Source organism: Triplophysa dalaica, chromosome 7 (genome assembly GCF_015846415.1).
Source record: "Triplophysa dalaica isolate WHDGS20190420 chromosome 7, ASM1584641v1, whole genome shotgun sequence".
NCBI lineage: Eukaryota > Metazoa > Chordata > Actinopteri > Cypriniformes > Nemacheilidae > Triplophysa > Triplophysa dalaica.
This window is the reverse complement of record NC_079548.1, coordinates 2,289,927-2,314,103: the sequence shown is the minus strand read 5'-3', so window position 1 is coordinate 2,314,103 and position 24,177 is coordinate 2,289,927. Positions and strand designations below refer to the sequence as shown.

At 38.9% G+C, this 24,177-nt stretch overlaps 4 protein-coding genes across 5 annotated transcripts; 1 reads left to right on the top strand and 3 right to left on the bottom strand.

Annotated features, from left to right (window-relative positions):
• Positions 1–535: 535 nt before the first annotated feature.
• On the bottom strand, positions 536–3,749 carry LOC130425750 (germ cell nuclear acidic protein-like). Its single transcript, XM_056752130.1, has 14 exons — positions 3,712–3,749; positions 3,345–3,481; positions 3,001–3,087; positions 2,815–2,919; positions 2,647–2,733; positions 2,458–2,562; positions 2,288–2,374; positions 2,099–2,203; positions 1,947–2,015; positions 1,794–1,838; positions 1,623–1,709; positions 1,420–1,542; positions 850–965; positions 536–782 (listed from the first exon to the last, which is right to left on the bottom strand). Exons 2-14 carry the CDS (start codon positions 3,427–3,429, stop codon positions 714–716), a joined length of 1,170 nt encoding a protein of 389 aa, XP_056608108.1. The 5' UTR covers positions 3,430–3,481; positions 3,712–3,749; the 3' UTR covers positions 536–713.
• Positions 3,750–12,845: 9,096 nt separating this feature from the next.
• On the bottom strand, positions 12,846–15,860 carry LOC130425749 (germ cell nuclear acidic protein-like). Its single transcript, XM_056752127.1, has 11 exons — positions 15,484–15,860; positions 15,140–15,226; positions 14,954–15,058; positions 14,786–14,872; positions 14,618–14,704; positions 14,448–14,534; positions 14,298–14,366; positions 14,127–14,213; positions 13,924–14,046; positions 13,358–13,473; positions 12,846–13,290 (listed from the first exon to the last, which is right to left on the bottom strand). Exons 1-11 carry the CDS (start codon positions 15,695–15,697, stop codon positions 13,222–13,224), a joined length of 1,131 nt encoding a protein of 376 aa, XP_056608105.1. The 5' UTR covers positions 15,698–15,860; the 3' UTR covers positions 12,846–13,221.
• A 502-nt stretch (positions 15,861–16,362) lies between these two features.
• LOC130425748 (uncharacterized) lies at positions 16,363–17,743 on the top strand. Its single transcript, XM_056752126.1, is given in 2 exon segments — positions 16,363–16,380; positions 16,987–17,743. Coding segments are annotated over 2 exon segments (738 nt in total). The 3' UTR covers positions 17,707–17,743.
• A 967-nt stretch (positions 17,744–18,710) lies between these two features.
• On the bottom strand, positions 18,711–23,180 carry atg4db (autophagy related 4D, cysteine peptidase b). 2 transcript variants are annotated; one of them, XM_056752394.1, is made up of 11 exons: positions 23,076–23,180; positions 22,308–22,577; positions 22,087–22,170; positions 21,741–21,914; positions 21,365–21,665; positions 21,218–21,279; positions 20,872–21,014; positions 20,706–20,784; positions 20,533–20,609; positions 19,545–19,664; positions 18,711–19,232 (listed from the first exon to the last, which is right to left on the bottom strand). In XM_056752394.1, coding segments are annotated over exons 1-11 (1,479 nt in total). In that variant the 5' UTR covers positions 23,077–23,180; the 3' UTR covers positions 18,711–19,064. The 2 variants fall into 2 exon arrangements, with proteins under 2 accessions (XP_056608372.1, XP_056608373.1); XM_056752395.1 differs by having other exon boundaries at positions 21,398–21,665.
• Between the last annotated feature and the right edge of the window lie 997 nt (positions 23,181–24,177).

Genomic DNA, 24,177 nt, shown 5'->3' with positions numbered 1-24,177 from the left:
AGTTAACGCACAAACTTTCCCAGCCCCATCTTGTATGTGATGTAGGAGAGACAAAAGAATGTTATTGAACTACGCATCACTTCATCTGGAATATTTTGCCTCCAAAATGAAAATTGTCATTAGTCACCTTCATTTCAAAATGTATGGAGTATCAGCACAAGGTTTAGAAAAATATTGGTAATGAAAGCCTTTGTGCCCATTCACTTGAGTCCACACAATAAAGCCCAACGGTTTTTGGTAACCAACATTTCTAAATTTCCTTTGCGTTTTTACGGAAAATTTTATATTTAAACCATTCCTTGATAGGACGAAAAGGTATATCATGTTTGGTTAAAATGTGTTTGGGTTGGTTAATGACAAAACTGATATCCGCACATATAAGCTTTAGTCCAAGGGAAACTTATTTTACCCAAGTCTTTCAAGCTTAAAGACCAGAAAAACAATTTTCTCATTCCTTACATATGACTTTATTTCAGACATCAACAGCGAGAGCTTGAAAGATATGATGAGGATAGAAGGACGATGTGGCTTTTAGGTTAGTGTTGTAACAGGGTATAGGTGGTATCCTGGAAGCATTGCTTGCAGGGCTGTCAAGGGAACAGAACTGTGGTTGCAGCTGGTGTATCAGGGGATGTTTGGACTGGGCTTCCAGAGTAAGCAAGTGGAAAAGAAATCTAGGAGGCTGATATCCAGACATTGTCATTAGCAACAGACTAGGTCATGGGACAAGAGATGACCACAGGTTTTCCCTGCCACAGCATCTGCATGACATAATTCCCTCCCTGAAAAACAAACATCCAAGTTAGCTTTGTAGCTTTTAACCTTCCACTAGAGCAAATTAAACGTTACCTGTTGTGCAACACCACATCCATCATAGGGTGTGTCAAAAACAAGACCTCCATGAGTGGCTGAAGTGCGTCCACAGTTAGGTGGCAAACGGCCAAGAGGGACAGGTGCAGAATCACCTGTGAGGAATAAGTAAAATGGGACTCCACACTGAAATTAATGTACAAGATCATTCCCTGAGCCTTTCATCTGGAAGTATGCCATTACAATGTAAGACCAATTATCTAAACACACGAATGAACCAAGGAGTAACAAATAAACAGCTTGTTTAAATTGTGCCTATAAAATACAGGCATGTTGCCCATTTTGGGCAAAAGGCCCAAGATGTCATCACGTTTTCAGAAGGAGATAACTTGTTTAGGGTGACTGTGGAAACACGGCAAATTGCAGAAACCTGAAAGCAACAGTTAGATTTTATAGGACATTTAAGCATCCTATAAATTAAGTATTCTGCATTTAACCCAACTGACACTAGAAATAAAAACAGTACAACATACAAACATTTTAGTCAATTTTGGAAGTGAATGTTCAGCAATAATGAGTCACAAAACCAAACAGGAAGTCCAAACTTACCTCGACAAAGCTCCACTTGGTCCACATCTGAACCAAAGAGTTGCAAATTCATTAAATCACCACCACACCTCAGCTTTGGAGACATTGCATCCCAGGGTCCTTCAGATGAGCTTTCTAATTGTCCTTGAATTTACAAATTAGGAACTGTTCAAATCAAGTTTGAATCTATATACACAACAATGATGTACAATTGCATTACATACCTAAGGCATCGTCAAGTTCCTCTTGATCTGACTCATCAGATAAAGTTTCATCGTCGCTAGATGTTTCTACAGCGCTTCTCGGCAGAGCTGAAATACAATCCAAGCAATTCATTAGATATTTAAATCCTTTTCCAATCCATGTATACTACATGTGACAAGTGTATTACATACCTAAGAGGACATCGTCATCTATGTGGTCATCCAATCCCTCTTTATCTGACTCATCAGATAGACGTTTCATCTGCAATACAAAGCAAGCGATTTGTAAAGGACATTTAAATCCCATGAAAGCATAAACTACAGTGACATGAGTGCATTACATACCTGAGAGGACATCGTCATCTATGTGGTCATCCAATCCCTCTTTATCCGACTCATCAGATAACGTTTCATCTGCAATACAAAGCAAGCGATTTGTAAAGGACATTTAAATCCCATGAAAGCATAAACTACAGTGACAAAAGTGCATTACATACCCGAGAGGACATCGTCATCTATGTGGTCGTCCAATCCCTCTTGATCTGACTCATCAGATAACGTTTCATCATCACTAGATCTTTCTACAGCGCTTCTCGGCAGAGCTGAAATACAATCCAAGCAATTCATTAGATATTTAAATCCTTTTCCAATCCATGTATACTACATGTGACAAGTGTATTACATACCTGAGAGGACATCGTCATCTATGTGGTCGTCCAATCCCTCTTGATCTGACTCATCAGATAGAGTTTCCTCTCCGTCACTAGTTACATCTGCAATACAATGAAAGCAATTCATAAAGGACATTTAAATCCTATGAAAGCATAAACTACAGTGACATAGGTGCATTAGATACCTGAGAGGACATCGTCATCCATGTGGTCGTCCAATCCCTCTTGATCTGACTCATCAGATAACGTTTCATCATCACTAGATCTTTCTACAGCGCTTCTCGGCAGAGCTGAAATACAATCCAAGCAATTCATAAGATATTTAAATCCTTTTCCAATCCATGTATACTACATGTGACAAGTGTATTACATACCTGAGAGGACATCGTCATCTATGTGGTCGTCCAATCCCTCTTGATCTGACTCATCAGATAGCGTTTCCTCTCCATCACTAGTTTCATCTGCAAGACAATGAAAGCAATTCATAAAGGACATTTAAATCCCATGAAAGCATAAACTACAGTGACAAGTGCATTACATACCTGAGAGGACATCGTCATCTATGTGGTCATCCAATCCCTCTTGATCGGACTCATCAGATAACGTTTCATCATCACTAGATCTTTCTACAGCGCTTCTCGGCAGAGCTGAAATACAATCCAAGCAATTCGTAAAGAATATTTAAATCCTATGAAAGCATAAACTACAGTGACAAGTGCATTACATACCTGAGAGGGAATTGTCATGTACGGAGTCATCTAATCCCTCTTGATCGGACTCATCAGACAATGTTTCATCTCCATCGCTACTTACATCTGCAATACAATGCACGCGATTCGTAACTGAATTATTATACCAGGAATATTAATAATTAGGCCAGCAATGCCTATTTTTCATGAAATATTTCAGCGTTTATGCTCAATAGTTTATCAATGTGGGTCACAAACTTCCATTTCACTCGGAATCGTGTCAAAATACCAAAGTCAAAATGATCGCAAATTGCAATTCACGGGGACTTAAAATCCTTTATGAATCCACATACACTACAATGACGTACAAGTGCATTACATACCGAAGATGGTGTCGTCATCAATGGGGTCGGCAAAATCAGCTATTTGTTCATCAAGTCCCGCTTGATCGGACATATCAGATAACATTTTATCCCCTTCATCGCTAGTTGTTTGCGTCCCAGACAAAGGTGGCAAACTTCTGCAGTGTATTAAAGTAATGAATGTAAACGCACATAGAATAACAAATTCATTTCCTCGGACTTTACCAACAGCCATTCTGTGCGCGAGAAAGTACAAAAGCTACACATGTACAAACAGGCTACTGTGCTGCTTTATGAGCTCCATATAGCTCGTTTGGTAAATTGTAATGTCCATGGCCAATCGCAAACTTAGTTCAATTACTGACGTATAAGATTCAGGTGTTTTCACCTTAATGCGATTCTGCGCAGATGATCGGCGTATGATGACAAATGTCAAATGCGAATAGTTCGCGCAGCGGAAGTCTAGCACGATCATTGCTTGGTTTGAGTTTTCTTCATTTCTCATCTTTTTTTAAATAGTTAGATTAATTGTGAACGTTTATACAACAGGACATCTGTTATCCTGGTAAGGATGTTTATAATTAGAAGCATAGGTCAATTTACAACTGTTTTAAATTACTTCAAACATCAAGTCATTGTATAGCACTGTTATTTTATAATTAGCAATACGTATCATTCTATCAATACAGTATTGTAATAATACGGAAAGAAATTGCGATAATGTTGGTGTTCTGCCACAGGCTGGAAAACTCCCTTTAGGGATCTCAGATATCATTAGATGCTGTGAACATTTCACTGAGGACATACCATAATAAACTGCTGTGAAACTATTCAGAGTGAGTCTTATCATGTTCCCTGTTTGATATAAAATGACCATAAAGAAGTAATCTGTGCTGCAAAAATGGACAAGAATCTGCAGGTAAATGTAGATAGAATGTTCTCGGGAATATAATCTGGGCACTAAACCTATGACATAGATCACAAGAAATCTGTCAGCCAGGTAAGCATTGAGTTTTTGCACATGTTAGAAATGTATTTTCAGACCATAAAGTTATTTTCAAATATGTTCTACTAATATGTTAACCAATGACATAAACGAGCAAAATACTCTAAATGTATTTTTTGTGAAAACATTTATCTTGGCATTGATGCCGTATATAAAACACTGTTATGCCACTTATTATGTTCCATAGATCCACACATTCTCCACAGATTCTTATCTAACTTTAGTTATGATTGTCTATAATTGTGAATAGTGTGATTACTTTTTTATTAACAGATTCTGAGTCTGCAATAAAATAATAATCTTTTCTGATGACAAACAACGCCAAAGACTGTAAAAGTGATATGCGACAGGTGCACACAGACAAGACTCAAGTCGACTGCTGTATGGCAAGCCGACGGTGTCACAATTACGCGTATATGCTGTCGAAACACTGCTGCTGAAGTAGTTGATGTTAGGTGCGTCGAAGCTGGAGACATGTGACAGTTATGGAGGCTCCACCTCCAAGCCTGAGGCCCTAGGCAGCTGTCTGCTATGCCTAAATGTGGCGATGGAAATACAAATACAGTCAACACTTAACAACGAATAGTTCAATACAGAAATTCAAGTATTAGACAAAAAAAGTTAAGGCATAGGTTACTCAAAAATGGGAATTCTTTCATCATTTATTCACACTCCTGTCATGTCATTCCGGTTTGGTTTTCTTTCTTATTCAGAACACAAAATATGATATTTTGTAGAATGTTGATAAACAAACAGTGCAGACGTCCCTTTTCACAGTAACACTGACCTAGCAGTAAGAGAGCCTTTCATTAGAGACTTAAACCATGAATTATTCTCTACTTTCTGAATCAGAAGAGGTTGGTGTTAAACGTGCTTAAATGATGCTGAATAATAATTGTTTAATATTTGCCAAAACCACACAAAAGTGAGTGATGTGTTTACCTGTGTTTTAGTGTCAGTTCAATCATTAGAACAACATCGACATTTGACTACTTTCACACACTTTTGTTTATAACATGATGTTCGAACCATCCTTAAACCCATCCCTCTTGCCATTACCACATCTCAGGTGAACACTTCCATCTACTGGAAACACTCTGTATCATCGGTGGATCATTGATTTAGAAGAGCAGTACTGAAATCAACAGCTCTGCATGGATTAAATATAATCTAATTTACTTTAAGAGAAGAAGCTAAACATGAGAGAGAGAGAATCTGATATAGACTTGTGTGATTTTATATGATAATGATATTAATTAGGGGGCGTTTACAAGGCGGGGATCAAAAATAGTTCAGCAGCTGTAAATGTTAATATCATTTTCGATTTATAGACCTCACATCTGGATCACACATACGCAGATTAAAGAAATGATCTTACATGCAATTTTACCCAATTTCTACAACATTTTATAAATGAGGCCCCAATTCTAAAATCTGATTTCTAAAAAGAAGGTTTTGTGTTCATGTCAATCCTTAACAAAACCCATGAACTGAGACCTACAGGAGACAGAAGAAACCACAGAAGAGACCATAAAAAACAATCAACAGCCAACACTCAAACAACACAGACACCCCAAATCGAGCCAGACCAGCTGCTACGAGCGTCGGAGAACATCTGCACCCGATTTCTTTCTGAAACCCAGCAGTACACTGCAGAATATTCTGTTTTGACTTGGGGAAAGAGACACGGGGATGTTTGCCTTTCCTTACCACACCAACCAATTCAACAAACCAGATAGCCAATGTGAAAGTGAATTTTGGGGGAATGAAGATGGAATACAGACTTAAAGAAATAAGAGAGGAGACTTAGCCTATAGGTGACCAGAGCAAGAGACATGACTCCACTCTTTCCCATTAAGATCAGTATTTGAAAAGAGCATGGTTGGTTTTTCTTTTTAAGTATAAGCTTTCCTGTAGCTCAGTGGTAAGACCATTGCGTTATCTCAAGGTTGCGGGTTTGATCCCAGAGGATTGCAAATACCCAAGTTTAAATGTATAGGTTACTGCAATGCAAGTCGCTTTGGATAATAGCGTCTGCCAAGTGCCTAAATGTAAATTGTGTATTACAAAACACCTTTAAAAAAAAGTTCATAACGATCAGACATAACTACAAAAATGATTAAAAGCCATCAAACAGAATGTTCAAGGGTTACAAAGCTTGAAAGAAATCCAAAATGCAAGTCAAAACAAGGTCTCAACTGGGTCACTATTTAGGTCACACTTTATTCTTTCTCTCAGAGATTCATGGCAGAGTTTGTGGACGAGCTTCCAGATGAAGATACTGAAAAAACGGCTTCAATGCACTATAAATTGTAGAAGTTAACGCACAAACTTTCCCAGCCCCATCTTGTATGTGATGTAGGAGAGACAAAAGAATGTTATTGAACTACGCATCACTTCATCTGGAATATTTTGCCTCCAAAATGAAAATTGTCATTAGTCACCTTCATTTCAAAATGTATGGAGTATCAGCACAAGGTTTAGAAAAATATTGGTAATAGAAAGCCTTTGTGACCATTCACTTGCATCCACACAATAAAGCCCAACGGTTTTTGGTAACCAACATTTCTAAATTTCCTTTGCGTTTTTGCGGAAAATAATTTAGATTTAAACCATTCCTTGATAGGACGAAAAGGTATATCATGTTTGGTTAAAATGTGTTTGGGTTGGTTAATGACAAAAATGATATCCGCACGTATAAGCTTTAGTCAGTGAGATGCTGGTCTAGTGGGTTAAACCACTGAACTGGTAAATCAAAGGTTGCTGGTTTGATCCCAGCAGCCACCACCAGTGTGTCCTTGAGCAAGACAATTTACTCAATGTTGCTCCAGGGGGATTGTCCCTGTAATAAGTGCACTGCAAGTCGCTTTGGATAAAAGCGTCTGCCAAATGACCAAATTAAATTAATTAGTCCAAGGGAAACTTATTTTACCAGAGTCTTTCAAACTTAAGGACCAGAAAAACAATTTCCTCATTCCTTAGATATGACTTTATTTCAGACATCAACAGCGAGAGGTTGAAAGATATGATGAGGATAGAAGGACGATGTGGCTTTTAGGTTAGTGTTGTAACAGGGTATAGGTGGTATCCTGGAAGCATTGCTTGCAGGACTGTCAAGGGAACAGATGGGGCAGAACTGTGGTTGTAGCTTGTGTATCAGGGGATGTTTGGACTGGGCTTCCAGAGTAAGCAAGTGGAAAAGAAATCTAGGAGGCTGATATCCAGACATTGTCATTCGCAACAGACTAGGTCATGGGACAAGAGATGACCACAGGTTTTCCCTGCCACAGCATCTGCATGACATAATTCCCTCCCTGAAAAACAAACATCCAAGTTAGCTTTGTAGCTTTTAACCTTCCACTAGAGCAAATTAAACGTTACCTGTTGTGCAACACCACATCCATCATAGGGTGTGGCAAAAACAAGACCTCCATGAGTGGCTGAAGTGCGTCCACAGTTAGGTGGCAAACGGCCAAGAGGGACAGGTGCAGAATCACCTGTGAGGAATTAGTAAAATGTGACTCCATACTGAAATGTACAAGATCATTCCCTGAGCCTTTCATCTGGAAGTATGCCATTACAATGAAAGACCAATTATCTAAACACACGAATGAACCAAGGAGTAACAAATAAACAGCTTGTTTAAATTGTGCCTATAAAATACTGGCATGTTGCCCATTTTGGGCAAAAGGCCCAAGATGTCATCACGTTTTCAGAAGGAGATAACTTGTTTAGGGTGACTGTGGAAACACGGCAAATTGCAGAAACCTGAAAGCAACAGTTAGATTTTATAGGACATTTAAGCATCCTATAAATTAAGTATTCTGCATTTAACCCAACTGACACTAGAAATAAAAACAGTACAACATACAAACATTTTAGTCAATTTTGGAAGTGGATGTTCAGCAATAATGAGTCACAAAACCAAACAGGAAGTCCAAATTTACCTCGACAAAGCTCCACTTGGTCCACATCTGAACCAAAGAGTTGCAAATTCATTAAATCACCACCACACCTCAGCTTTGGAGACATTGCATCCCAGGGTCCTTCAGATGAGCTTTCTAATTGTCCTTGAATTTACAAATTAGGAACTGTTCAAATCAAGTTTGAATCTATATACACAACAATGATGTACAAGTGCATTACATACCTAAGGCATCGTCAAGTTCCTCTTGATCTGACTCATCAGATAAAGTTTCATCATCGCTAGATGTTTCTACAGCGCTTCTCGGCAGAGCTGAAATACAATCCTAGCAATTCGTAAAGGACATTTAAATCCTATGAAAGAATAAACTACAGTGACAAGTGCATTACATACCTGAGAGGGAATTGTCATGTATGGAGTCATCTAATCCCTCTTGATCGGACTCATCAGACAATGTTTCATCTCCATCGCTACTTACATCTGCAATACAATGCACGCGATTCGTAACTGAATTATTATACCAGGAATATTAATAATTAGGCCAGCAATGCCTATTTTTCATGAAATATTTCAGCGTTTATGCTCAATAGTTTATCAATGTGGGTCACAAACTTCCATTTCACTCGGAATCGTGTCAAAATACCAAAGTCAAAATGATCGCAAATTGCAATTCACGGGGACTTAAAATCCTTTATGAATCCACATACACTACAATGACGTACAAGTGCATTACATACCGAAGATGGTGTCGTCATCAATGGGGTCGGCAAAATCAGCTATTTGTTCATCAAGTCCCGCTTGATCGGACATATCAGATAACATTTTATCCCCTTCATCGCTAGTTGTTTGCGTCCCAGACAAAGGTGGCAAACTTCTGCAGTGTATTAAAGTAATGAATGTAAACGCACATAGAATAACAAATTCATTTCCTCGGACTTTACCAACAGCCATTCTGTGCGCGAGAAAGTACAAAAGCTACACATGTACAAACAGGCTACTGTGCTGCTTTATGAGCTCCATATAGCTCGTTTGGTAAATTGTAATGTCCATGGCCAATCGCAAACTTAGTTCAATTACTGACGTATAAGATTCAGGTGTTTTCACCTTAATGCGATTCTGCGCAGATGATCGGCGTATGATGACAAATGTCAAATGCGAATAGTTCGCGCAGCGGAAGTCTAGCACGATCATTGCTTGGTTTGAGTTTTCTTCATTTCTCATCTTTTTTTAAATAGTTAGATTAATTGTGAACGTTTATACAACAGGACATCTGTTATCCTGGTAAGGATGTTTATAATTAGAAGCATAGGTCAATTTACAACTGTTTTAAATTACTTCAAACATCAAGTCATTGTATAGCACTGTTATTTTATAATTAGCAATACGTATCATTCTATCAATACAGTATTGTAATAATACGGAAAGAAATTGCGATAATGTTGGTGTTCTGCCACAGGCTGGAAAACTCCCTTTAGGGATCTCAGATATCATTAGATGCTGTGAACATTTCACTGAGGACATACCATAATAAACTGCTGTGAAACTATTCAGAGTGAGTCTTATCATGTTCCCTGTTTGATATAAAATGACCATAAAGAAGTAATCTGTGCTGCAAAAATGGACAAGAATCTGCAGGTAAATGTAGATAGAATGTTCTCGGGAATATAATCTGGGCACTAAACCTATGACATAGATCACAAGAAATCTGTCAGCCAGGTAAGCATTGAGTTTTTGCACATGTTAGAAATGTATTTTCAGACCATAAAGTTATTTTCAAATATGTTCTACTAATATGTTAACCAATGACATAAACGAGCAAAATACTCTAAATGTATTTTTTGTGAAAACATTTATCTTGGCATTGATGCCGTATATAAAACACTGTTATGCCACTTATTATGTTCCATAGATCCACACATTCTCCACAGATTCTTATCTAACTTTAGTTATGATTGTCTATAATTGTGAATAGTGTGATTACTTTTTTATTAACAGATTCTGAGTCTGCAATAAAATAATAATCTTTTCTGATGACAAACAACGCCAAAGACTGTAAAAGTGATATGCGACAGGTGCACACAGACAAGACTCAAGTCGACTGCTGTATGGCAAGCCGACGGTGTCACAATTACGCGTATATGCTGTCGAAACACTGCTGCTGAAGTAGTTGATGTTAGGTGCGTCGAAGCTGGAGACATGTGACAGTTATGGAGGCTCCACCTCCAAGCCTGAGGCCCTAGGCAGCTGTCTGCTATGCCTAAATGTGGCGATGGAAATACAAATACAGTCAACACTTAACAACGAATAGTTCAATACAGAAATTCAAGTATTAGACAAAAAAAGTTAAGGCATAGGTTACTCAAAAATGGGAATTCTTTCATCATTTATTCACACTCCTGTCATGTCATTCCGGTTTGGTTTTCTTTCTTATTCAGAACACAAAATATGATATTTTGTAGAATGTTGATAAACAAACAGTGCAGACGTCCCTTTTCACAGTAACACTGACCTAGCAGTAAGAGAGCCTTTCATTAGAGACTTAAACCATGAATTATTCTCTACTTTCTGAATCAGAAGAGGTTGGTGTTAAACGTGCTTAAATGATGCTGAATAATAATTGTTTAATATTTGCCAAAACCACACAAAAGTGAGTGATGTGTTTACCTGTGTTTTAGTGTCAGTTCAATCATTAGAACAACATCGACATTTGACTACTTTCACACACTTTTGTTTATAACATGATGTTCGAACCATCCTTAAACCCATCCCTCTTGCCATTACCACATCTCAGGTGAACACTTCCATCTACTGGAAACACTCTGTATCATCGGTGGATCATTGATTTAGAAGAGCAGTACTGAAATCAACAGCTCTGCATGGATTAAATATAATCTAATTTACTTTAAGAGAAGAAGCTAAACATGAGAGAGAGAGAATCTGATATAGACTTGTGTGATTTTATATGATAATGATATTAATTAGGGGGCGTTTACAAGGCGGGGATCAAAAATAGTTCAGCAGCTGTAAATGTTAATATCATTTTCGATTTATAGACCTCACATCTGGATCACACATACGCAGATTAAAGAAATGATCTTACATGCAATTTTACCCAATTTCTACAACATTTTATAAATGAGGCCCCAATTCTAAAATCTGATTTCTAAAAAGAAGGTTTTGTGTTCATGTCAATCCTTAACAAAACCCATGAACTGAGACCTACAGGAGACAGAAGAAACCACAGAAGAGACCATAAAAAACAATCAACAGCCAACACTCAAACAACACAGACACCCCAAATCGAGCCAGACCAGCTGCTACGAGCGTCGGAGAACATCTGCACCCGATTTCTTTCTGAAACCCAGCAGTACACTGCAGAATATTCTGTTTTGACTTGGGGAAAGAGACACGGGGATGTTTGCCTTTCCTTACCACACCAACCAATTCAACAAACCAGATAGCCAATGTGAAAGTGAATTTTGGGGGAATGAAGATGGAATACAGACTTAAAGAAATAAGAGAGGAGACTTAGCCTATAGGTGACCAGAGCAAGAGACATGACTCCACTCTTTCCCATTAAGATCAGTATTTGAAAAGAGCATGGTTGGTTTTTCTTTTTAAGTATAAGCTTTCCTGTAGCTCAGTGGTAAGACCATTGCGTTATCTCAAGGTTGCGGGTTTGATCCCAGAGGATTGCAAATACCCAAGTTTAAATGTATAGGTTACTGCAATGCAAGTCGCTTTGGATAATAGCGTCTGCCAAGTGCCTAAATGTAAATTGTGTATTACAAAACACCTTTAAAAAAAAGTTCATAACGATCAGACATAACTACAAAAATGATTAAAAGCCATCAAACAGAATGTTCAAGGGTTACAAAGCTTGAAAGAAATCCAAAATGCAAGTCAAAACAAGGTCTCAACTGGGTCACTATTTAGGTCACACTTTATTCTTTCTCTCAGAGATTCATGGCAGAGTTTGTGGACGAGCTTCCAGATGAAGATACTGAAAAAACGGCTTCAATGCACTATAAATTGTAGAAGTTAACGCACAAACTTTCCCAGCCCCATCTTGTATGTGATGTAGGAGAGACAAAAGAATGTTATTGAACTACGCATCACTTCATCTGGAATATTTTGCCTCCAAAATGAAAATTGTCATTAGTCACCTTCATTTCAAAATGTATGGAGTATCAGCACAAGGTTTAGAAAAATATTGGTAATAGAAAGCCTTTGTGACCATTCACTTGCATCCACACAATAAAGCCCAACGGTTTTTGGTAACCAACATTTCTAAATTTCCTTTGCGTTTTTGCGGAAAATAATTTAGATTTAAACCATTCCTTGATAGGACGAAAAGGTATATCATGTTTGGTTAAAATGTGTTTGGGTTGGTTAATGACAAAAATGATATCCGCACGTATAAGCTTTAGTCAGTGAGATGCTGGTCTAGTGGGTTAAACCACTGAACTGGTAAATCAAAGGTTGCTGGTTTGATCCCAGCAGCCACCACCAGTGTGTCCTTGAGCAAGACAATTTACTCAATGTTGCTCCAGGGGGATTGTCCCTGTAATAAGTGCACTGCAAGTCGCTTTGGATAAAAGCGTCTGCCAAATGACCAAATTAAATTAATTAGTCCAAGGGAAACTTATTTTACCAGAGTCTTTCAAACTTAAGGACCAGAAAAACAATTTCCTCATTCCTTAGATATGACTTTATTTCAGACATCAACAGCGAGAGGTTGAAAGATATGATGAGGATAGAAGGACGATGTGGCTTTTAGGTTAGTGTTGTAACAGGGTATAGGTGGTATCCTGGAAGCATTGCTTGCAGGACTGTCAAGGGAACAGATGGGGCAGAACTGTGGTTGTAGCTTGTGTATCAGGGGATGTTTGGACTGGGCTTCCAGAGTAAGCAAGTGGAAAAGAAATCTAGGAGGCTGATATCCAGACATTGTCATTCGCAACAGACTAGGTCATGGGACAAGAGATGACCACAGGTTTTCCCTGCCACAGCATCTGCATGACATAATTCCCTCCCTGAAAAACAAACATCCAAGTTAGCTTTGTAGCTTTTAACCTTCCACTAGAGCAAATTAAACGTTACCTGTTGTGCAACACCACATCCATCATAGGGTGTGGCAAAAACAAGACCTCCATGAGTGGCTGAAGTGCGTCCACAGTTAGGTGGCAAACGGCCAAGAGGGACAGGTGCAGAATCACCTGTGAGGAATTAGTAAAATGTGACTCCATACTGAAATGTACAAGATCATTCCCTGAGCCTTTCATCTGGAAGTATGCCATTACAATGAAAGACCAATTATCTAAACACACGAATGAACCAAGGAGTAACAAATAAACAGCTTGTTTAAATTGTGCCTATAAAATACTGGCATGTTGCCCATTTTGGGCAAAAGGCCCAAGATGTCATCACGTTTTCAGAAGGAGATAACTTGTTTAGGGTGACTGTGGAAACACGGCAAATTGCAGAAACCTGAAAGCAACAGTTAGATTTTATAGGACATTTAAGCATCCTATAAATTAAGTATTCTGCATTTAACCCAACTGACACTAGAAATAAAAACAGTACAACATACAAACATTTTAGTCAATTTTGGAAGTGGATGTTCAGCAATAATGAGTCACAAAACCAAACAGGAAGTCCAAATTTACCTCGACAAAGCTCCACTTGGTCCACATCTGAACCAAAGAGTTGCAAATTCATTAAATCACCACCACACCTCAGCTTTGGAGACATTGCATCCCAGGGTCCTTCAGATGAGCTTTCTAATTGTCCTTGAATTTACAAATTAGGAACTGTTCAAATCAAGTTTGAATCTATATACACAACAATGATGTACAAGTGCATTACATACCTAAGGCATCGTCAAGTTCCTCTTGATCTGACTCATCAGATAAAGTTTCATCATCGCTAGATGTTTCTACAGCGCTTCTCGGCAGAGCTGAAATACAATCCAAGCAATTCATTAGATATTTAAATCCTTTTCCAATCCATGTATACTACATGTGACAAGTGTATTACATACCTGAGAGGACATCGTCATCTATGTGGTCATCCAATCCCTCTTGATCCGACTCATCAGATAACGTTTCATCTGCAATACAAAGCAAGCGATTTGTAAAGGACATTTAAATCCCATGAAAGCATAAACTACAGTGACAAGTGCATTAGATACCCGAGAGGACATCGTCATCTATGTGGTCGTCCAATACCTCTTGATCTGACTCATCAGATAGAGTTTCCTCTCCGTCACTAGTTACATCTGCAATACAATGAAAGCAATTCATAAAGGACATTTAAATCCTATGAAAGCATAAACTACAGTGACACAAGTGCATTACATACCTGAGAGGACATCGTCATCTATGTGGTCGTCCAATCCCTCTTGATCGGACTCATCAGATAGCGTTTCTTCTCCATCACTAGTTTCATCTGCAAGACAATGAAAGCAATTCATAAAGGACATTTAAATCCTATGAAAGCATAAACTACAGTGACAAGTGCATTACATACCTGAGAGGACATCGTCATCTATGTGGTCGTCCAATCCCTCTTGATCGGACTCATCAGATAGCGTTTCCTCTCCATCACTAGTTTCATCTGCAAGACAATGAAAGCAATTCATAAAGGACATTTAAATCCTATGAAAGCATAAACTACAGTGACAAGTGCATTACATACCTGAGAGGACATCGTCATCTATGTGGTCGTCCAATCCCTCTTGATCGGACTCATCAGATAACGTTTCATCATCACTAGATCTTTCTACAGCGCTTCTCGGCAGAGCTGAAATACAATCCAAGCAATTCGTAAAGAATATTTAAATCCTATGAAAGAATAAACTACAGTGACAAGTGCATTACATACCTGAGAGGGAATTGTCATGTATGGAGTCATCTAATCCCTCTTGATCGGACTCATCAGACAATGTTTCATCTCCATCGCTACTTACATCTGCAATACAATGCACGCGATTCGTAACTGAATTATTATACCAGGAATATTAATAATTAGGCCAGCAATGCCTATTTTTCATGAAATATTTCAGCGTTTATGCTCAATAGTTTATCAATGTGGGTCACAAACTTCCATTTCACTCGGAATCGTGTCAAAATACCAAAGTCAAAATGATCGCAAATTGCAATTCACGGGGACTTAAAATCCTTTATGAATCCACATACACTACAATGACGTACAAGTGCATTACATACCGAAGATGGTGTCGTCATCAATGGGGTCGGCAAAATCAGCTATTTGTTCATCAAGTCCCGCTTGATCGGACATATCAGATAACATTTTATCCCCTTCATCGCTAGTTGTTTGCGTCCCAGACAAAGGTGGCAAACTTCTGCAGTGTATTAAAGTAATGAATGTAAACGCACATAGAATAACAAATTCATTTCCTCGGACTTTACAAACAGCCATTCTGTGCGCGAGAAAGTACAAAAGCTACACATGTACAAACAGGCTACTGTGCTGCTTTATGAGCTCCATATAGCTCGTTTGGTAAATTGTAATGTCCATGGCCAATCGCAAACTTAGTTCAATTACTGACGTATAAGATTCAGGTGTTTTCACCTTAATGCGATTCTGCGCAGATGATCGGCGTATGATGACAATGTCAAATGCGAATAGTTTGCGCAGCGGAAGTCTAGCACGATCATTGCTTGGTTTGAGTTTTCTTCATTTCTCATCTTTTTTTAAATAGTTAGATTAATTGTGAACGTTTATACAACAGGACATCTGTTATCCTGGTAAGGATGTTTATAATTAGAAGCATAGGTCAATTTACAACTGTTTTAAATTACTTCAAACATCAAGTCATTGTATAGCACTGTTATTTTATAATTAGCAATACGTATCATTCTATCAATAAAGTATTGTAATAATACGGAAAGAAATTGCGATAATGTTGGTGTTCTGCCACAGGCTGGAAAACTCCCTTTAGGGATCTCAGATATCATTAGATGCTGTGAACATTTCACTGAGGACATACCATAATAAACTGCTGTGAAACTATTCAGAGTGAGTCTTATCATGTTCCCTGTTTGATATAAAATGACCATAAAGAAGTAATCTGTGCTGCAAAAATGGACAAGAATCTGCAGGTAAATGTAGATAGAATGTTCTCGGGAATATAATCTGGGCACTACACCTGTGACATAGATCACAAGAAATCTGTCAGCCAGGTAAGCATTTGAATTTTTGCACATGTTAGAAATGTATTTTCAGACCATAAAGTTATTTTCAAATATGTTCTACTAATATGTTAACCAATGACATAAACGAGCAAAATACTTTACATGTAATTTTTTGTGAAAACATCTATCTTGGCATTGATGCCGTATATAAAACACTGTTATGCAATTGATTATGTTCCATAGATCAACACATTCTCCACATATTCTTATCTAACTTTAGTTATGATTGTCTATAATTGTGAATAGTGTGATTACTTTTTATATTAACAGATGCTGAGTCTGCAATAAAAATATTAATCTTTTCTGATGATAAACAACGCCAAAGACTGTAAAAGAGATATGCGACAGGTGCACACAGACAAGACTCAAGTCGACTGCTGTATGGCAAGCCGATGGTGTCACAATTACGTGTATATGCTGTCGAAACACTGCTTCAGTAGTTGATGTTAGGTGCGTCGAAGTTGGAGACATGTGACAGTTATGGAGGCTCCACCTCCAAGCCTGAGGCCCTAGGCAGATGTGCACCCAGCATTACTCGGTGCACACGCAACCACCGCTAACAAATTGGCACTTGCTGTGTTTCTGGAGTCTCCGGAGTGCCTCTGGGACCTAAAAGAACCTTTGAATGGTCTGGCCAAGAACCCATTGATCTTCGACATGTGACTGAACAACCAGACGTGGAACTCTTCCTGGCCTGAAGATCTGGATCAGCTGGAGGAGACGTGTCATCTGGTGATGATTGCCGAACACTTCGATTAGTCTCTGTTCCTGATGAGGGCTTTCCTAGGACTGGAGCGTGATGATTTAACTTACCTCCAACTGAAGCCTCGAGCGAGCAACAGCTTGATGGAGATAGACGAGATCATGAAGGCAAAACTGCGATCGTGGAACACGCTGGACACTCTGCTGTACGACTTCTTTCTGCAGCTGTTCTGGGAGAAGGAGCATCAGCTCGGACAGGAGAGGTCAAACACGGTGGTGGTTAAGCTCAGGACCTCTATGGAGAACATACAACAGAAATGTGTGTCTAGGGTCGCAGTGCCACCTGCAGAACTGGAGGACTTGGTGCGTCCGTGGCAACCTGAATCAGTCACTATAGTCAGATACGAGGTGAGAGGAAACCTGTCAATGGAGGGATTCTGTGTGAGAATGATGCTGCCTGAGCTTCAGTATCACTCACACTTGTACTTCAAACAGTACGGTCGATATACATCCAAACTCTTAATAGACTGAATTGCACAATGATCATGTGCACTTTGAAAAACATTCTTGGCACTGGGATACAGATACACATACAGCACCTTCTTGAAGTTGAACGGTACTTTTCCTGTTGTCTCCAGTTTTAATAGTTGAACCTAGCTGGAAGAGAAACACACTTATGCTGTGTTGGTTTGATATAAAAAGTTGTAAAAGGAGTTTGAATCAATCACAACACATTTCCGAATGAGGCGTTATAAAGGTTCTCAGATAGCACAGGTACGTCTGTAAGATGTCTGCTAAAGATCTAGAAAGATTTCTGCCATCTGATGAACATCTGTTTAACATACATTTCAAATCATAAACATCTTACAAACACCTTCAAGTGTCTATGACATCTGACAGGAAACGTCAAAAAAAAGTGCATATTAAACATGACTTGTGTGAATAACAGATACCTTATACTTGTACCTGATGAAGGTTATCGGACAGAATTCCTTTACATTCGCTGTCTCTGTTCCTCATAAACTATGACGTGATAAGTTGTTCGTCAATATGAACAACACATCTCATGGCCAACTCATGACTACTGTAAATATACAAGCAATGTCATATAGTTTCAATAACAGTACGAGGTGGCTAATTTGGTTTAGGAGGAGAATGTTCCTTGATAGCACAAATACATCTGGCTTACGTCTATTTGACATCTGCAATACATAGTTTGCTCATCTGCAATACGTCTCGGAGACGTCTATTGACGTCTATAAAATGTTTATGATGTAGAATTGATGTATAAATGCTCTTTCTGAGATGTTTAGCAGATGTTTTGACACAGCAGATGTTTACCAGATCTCCAGATCTTTAGGAGACGTATTATTAAAGACATTAAGATGTATTGCAGCCATCTTGCAGATGTCAAATAGACGAAAGCCAGATGTATGTGTGCTATCTGGGTTAGGTTCAGGATAGGCTTAATTGTTGCTAATCTTCTTCTCTAAAGTCATATCACACAAATGTATATGAAAATTGTGAAAAACACATTCATCTCACTGAAACGTTTTAATTAAAAACACACACAAAATACATAAACAGAAATCCCAGGCTTGATCTCAAATGTTTTCATTTGTAAACACTAGACATCCCATCCCTAAGAAGCCCATCTGCCATTATCACCACGCTAAACACTTCCACACTAATCTGCTTAACCGCCTGCTCAACACACACAGTTTACACACAACTTACAAAAATAAACAAGAGCAGCAGCTGAAAATATACTTCAAACACTCTGATGAAGAGAATAAAGATAACCAGTAAACTAAATGTGTGTTATGAGCAATAAACCCACAGAAGTCGGACACGGACACATAGACGTCTGTAAATTAATAAAGTCTGTATCACAAGAGTACAAACTCCTCTGTGGTGCATTTCTTTTGTTTGCGCCTCATTTTGTCTTTGGTCTTTACGTGAGAGATTGAATCAGAGGTATACTCCCTCTCCACCTCAGCATGACCGTCCATGAATGTGAAGATGGGATACTTCTCCGCTGATGATGATGTCAGAGCCTAACCATCAAAGAGAGAGAAAGACTTTTTAACAACAGTGCAAACCTCAAATCTTTACACTAGCAAACAAACAATCGTTTACCATCACTGCTCGAAGTGACCCATCATTTATCGTTCATTTTCACTTTGTTCTTTTCAATTCATATTTGAACACTGATACCACTTAACCATCTCATCCGTTTTCAATCATTATACATTTTAAAATTGCATTATTTTTAATTGAGTATTGTTGCGAATATCCAACCAAGACTTTGTAAAAATGCAATAAAACATACAAGGCTTTCAAAACAGATTACAACATTTAAATCTCACCATTTTGACTTCCGAGCACAGCTTGTGGAAATCTTCTCTGCTCCTTGCGTAGAAGCCCAGAGTACAGCTGGGGTCCATCCGATTAAATGGCATTTTCCTTACTGTTTTACAGTGAAACGACTGTGTAACGACAGAGACAGAGAGTGTTTACAATAATCATCCTCTGTCTAAATGACGCACTTTATTTAAAACCTCATATGACATTACACATGTGTATTCGAAAGTGGTATAACTAACCTGGTCTATGACACTAAATAATATCATTGGTTCGAAAAATGTGGGGAATTGTAAAAGAGATTCAAGCGTTATGGAAAAGACATTTGGGTAAAAAAAATCTATTCTTCGATTTTATTCGATCTTCAATGTAAAGAAATAATATAGGTTGGGGAAATCCGTAAATTCTTAATGCTCATGCCTCAGAGAACTCTATCTGTATTTCGCCTCTCCTCCAGAGGATGGCGCCATCATTCAAGTTTAATTTTGAAATCGGTTTTATTTCTTAAACATGTTTCAAGTTGTTCTTGAATTCAAGTTGAACATTTACAATGTTTTTATTTTTAACCGTCATGTTTGGTTACTCAAAGTAAAAGGTAATTCCTGTACCTCAGTGGTTGCACGGCACTAGCAACGCCAAGGTCATGGGTTCGATCCCAGGGATTGCACATACTTGGAGACAAATGTGTAGTAAAATCCATTGTAAATCACTTTAGATTAAAGCGTCTGCCAAATTCAAATCAATTTTGTATTAATGTGTATGTGCAATTCATTAATTTAGCGGAGTGGAGGGTTTCAGATACCAGCCATATATTTAAATATGGATTCCATGTCTGCGAAACTAATACTTAAAATGATATACTGGTAACTAATCGATATTGAATCAAATCGAAATCGTATTGAAAACAAATAAGAATCGAATCGCCAAAATGGTCTCAAAACCCAGCCCTAATATCTCTTTAAATGTGAACTGTCCCTTTAAGCATCAACACACCTCTAAAGGGAAGTTGTCTTGCTTGATGTCGACAGCAGTTTGACAGTAATGAGGATCCAGATAGATCAGCTGATCATCTGCTTGACACACACACACGGAAATCGCACACATGATGACACAGCTGATGAGAGATTCACACACACACACAAGTACAGGGTATGTATGTGACTCACTTTGGAAACCCATGAAATATAAAGAGTGCTTGGGTTTCCCTCCGATGATCCCAATACAGCACCTGAGCATCAGCAATCTCTACAAGATACAAACACGACAAGAGTTAAACAAACGTTCCTCCGCATGAGCTCAGATTTGTGTCTGTGTGTAATTTGTGTGAAACACCTTGACACACTGAACGTACACCGGGTTCAACACATCTCCACCGAGACGCACAGGCACCAGAAGAAGGAGAGATTTCCACCTGCAGCCCACTGACGGATCCACACGAGACGACACGCACAGATCCATCACATCTTCAACATACACTGAACACACAAACGCGCAAATTTTGTTTTGGGTGCACTGGCCATTTAAGAAGACGTTCAAGACGCATCAAATAGCAGTTTGGTTTTCAGACTGATCTTTAAGAGTGACTGGGGATGAAAAGTGACAGAATCGTGCACAAAATAATAATCAAACTCACACCTGTGATGGCGACTGCCAGTGGTGGGCGGAGCCAAAGACTCACCTGTGCAGTCCTGCGCTACATACACCGCCAGATTCAACACATCAAACGCTTTCACAGCCTTCCTGAAACACACAGACACCATCACATGACATCTTAACACCTCTTCTTTGATACCATATGGACGTTAGACCAATGAAAGAAACATACTGCAGCATGTGAGCCGCGATGGACGGGCCATACCAGTCCCCGGCTCGTTTCCCAGAGGCCCTTCCCAACTCCACCAGCCGGTGTAGACCGAACGGGGCGGACGGCAGATCCCCAAACCAGGTCACCAGCCTCCTGTGATCTCTCTCATCACGGCTCTCGCTGTCTAACATCACGTCCAAACTGCGTCTGCGAGGTTTCCCCGAGTCACGGTTACTCTCCCTGTGCGAATCATGCAGCACACGAGGATCCACGATCTCCAAATCATCTTTGGTCCAACGATGTGTTGCGGGCCACGTCCAACCTGATGATAGAACAGTATGTCAATCGCTATGTTAAACACACAAAAGCACACGTGTGTGTTTGTGTGTGTGTGCACCTGCAGGCATTACATGTTGCATCAATCCCTGAGCTAACAGCATCTGTGCGCTCCGAAGCATACAGCCCCACCCCGCATCCGAGGTGAGGGCGGAGCCATCGAGGGGTGCGAAACCCTTCCGATAGGTCATCCACAGCAGGGAGGAAAACGCCTGTCTCGAACTCTCTCGCTCTCCTGAGCAAAGAAGTAAGAAATTCGTAAGACTAAAATGATTTCCAGTTTTACTTTAATGCATATCATACGAAACCTACAATGAGAGTCTAGAATCAATAAAACCGTAAAACATGAAAATCAAGTCCTCCAGAAACACACGAGACAGGTTTGTGGTGTTTTCTGCACTACTTACCGCTGTAGCTGAGCTGATAGGACTGACCCAGCAGATACAGAGGACTGCTCTTACTCAGACGAGGTTTGGTCTTTAAAGACCAGCCTGCGGAATGCAAGAAAGACATCCGAATACGACCACATGGTTTTCAGGAAGAGAAGATATTTGTTGCGTTACAAACGCTCAGCTGTCTCAACAGTGTTGTAGGCAAAAAAAAAAACATCAAACACAACTCAACATACCTCCGTATTTCACATTATTCCACGCTGAAACCAGTTTGGTTTTGAGTCTGGTTTTCTCCTTCGACTCCTGGACGTGTACACCAACGTCATCGCCGAGATCCAGCAGTCCCGGGTTGGACAGGTTGACCAGCTCAAAGGACGAGAGATCATCTGTAGGGTCCACATCACCGTTACACTCGTCCTCACTCACATCCATGACCCGCTGGAGGCTGTTGCCACGGCATCCAGAGAATCTGAATCCCAGCTGACCAACCGGAGATGGGGTGAGCACTTGCAAATACGGAAGCCAAATACAGTGAGTATCTACCCAAATACAGTCAATTGAAGGAGGAATGCTGTGACACAAGATGCTCATGTGACTACAGAAAGTTTTCAACTTACGAAAAACCCAAGAGACACACCCATTTATAACTTAAACAACATGACATCATTGCTATTATGACTGTATATTTATATACAGTAATGTACATATAATAAACACACAGAGAGTTCAAAACACTGAGATAACCTTACAAAACAACTCCCCGATAAAATATATACTGTGGTATTGAAAGGACATGGCAAAACCCCCTCACATGGCATTACTGTGGTTATAATAAGTTGCTGTGCTGCGGTTAAACCGTTAATATCTGCTGTTGCTCAAAGCTCACACATACACACCGACCTTGTGAAACATATTTACACCAACGTACGTTCTTCAAAAAACAAACAAACGATAAAGTCTTTCAGGTGTGCGGTGATGTTTTTCAGATGTGATAAAACACTTACTTTACATGGTGTTTTACTGTCACGTCATTGTAGATTTTGGAGGATTTCTGTAGCAAACTTTCCGCAATTCAAACACGCCAAGACGCCTCTGATTTTCACTTCCTGTTTTTCGTCCCGCAACGTAGCGAGCATCTGCACTCTGATTGGCTACGTGGCGATTCAGTTGTCTCTGATTGGCTGAGTGTTGTTTCTGCACATTTTGATCAGGCAACATGGTTTAATGTAACTAAGTTGTTGCGGTCCTGGGAACGAAAATATTTTAATTTTTCGGTTTGAGTTTCGGTCTGTTTTGTGTCAGTAATATTTATATATGTATCAGAAATAGATGGAAAACTAAGCATAGTGATAATAACTGACTTGGGAAAAGAAAAATGAAAGTGGGTTTGAGATCAGCTTCCAGTATTAACACTTACAGAAAAAGTAAAGAATACAATTAAACCTCAATAAAAAACAAGAAGTAGCATGTATTAGGATATAAATAGTCATATGTAAAGCTATAAATGAGGGAAAATGATCATATTTGATGTCCATCTTTGGAATGGTAGTGTATGTTTATTAGCTTCTGTATTTGTGATCACACATGGTGAATACAGTGTGGAGCAGATATTTACACATTGTGGGTGTTTGTGAGGTATAGACAGTGTTGGGTAAGTTACTCTGAAAAAGTAACTCATTACAAGTTGCATATTAAATATTCAATAGTGTAATGAGATTAATCTCTCCAAAAAGTATTTATTAACTTATTACTAATTACTTTCTATATCCTACATCAACCTTGATTAGTTAAGTGATTCAAGGATAGACATGAAACGGATTATTTAATTAAAAAAAAACTACATAAATTATTCTTATCGACTGACCAAAGTATGCAAATGTGATAAGGATGCATTAAAGCATTCATTTTTAAGCTAGACTTATAATTTTGATGTCATTTCCACCATCGAATATATTACACAGTTTTAGTTCTATTTTATCATAAGTAACTGTAGTTAAATTACAGATAAAATAAGAGTAATCCCTTACTTCACATTTTCAAGGGAAAAGTAATTGGGCGAAAGTACGAAAACAAATGCCACTTTCAGTTCAAAAACACTCAGACTCA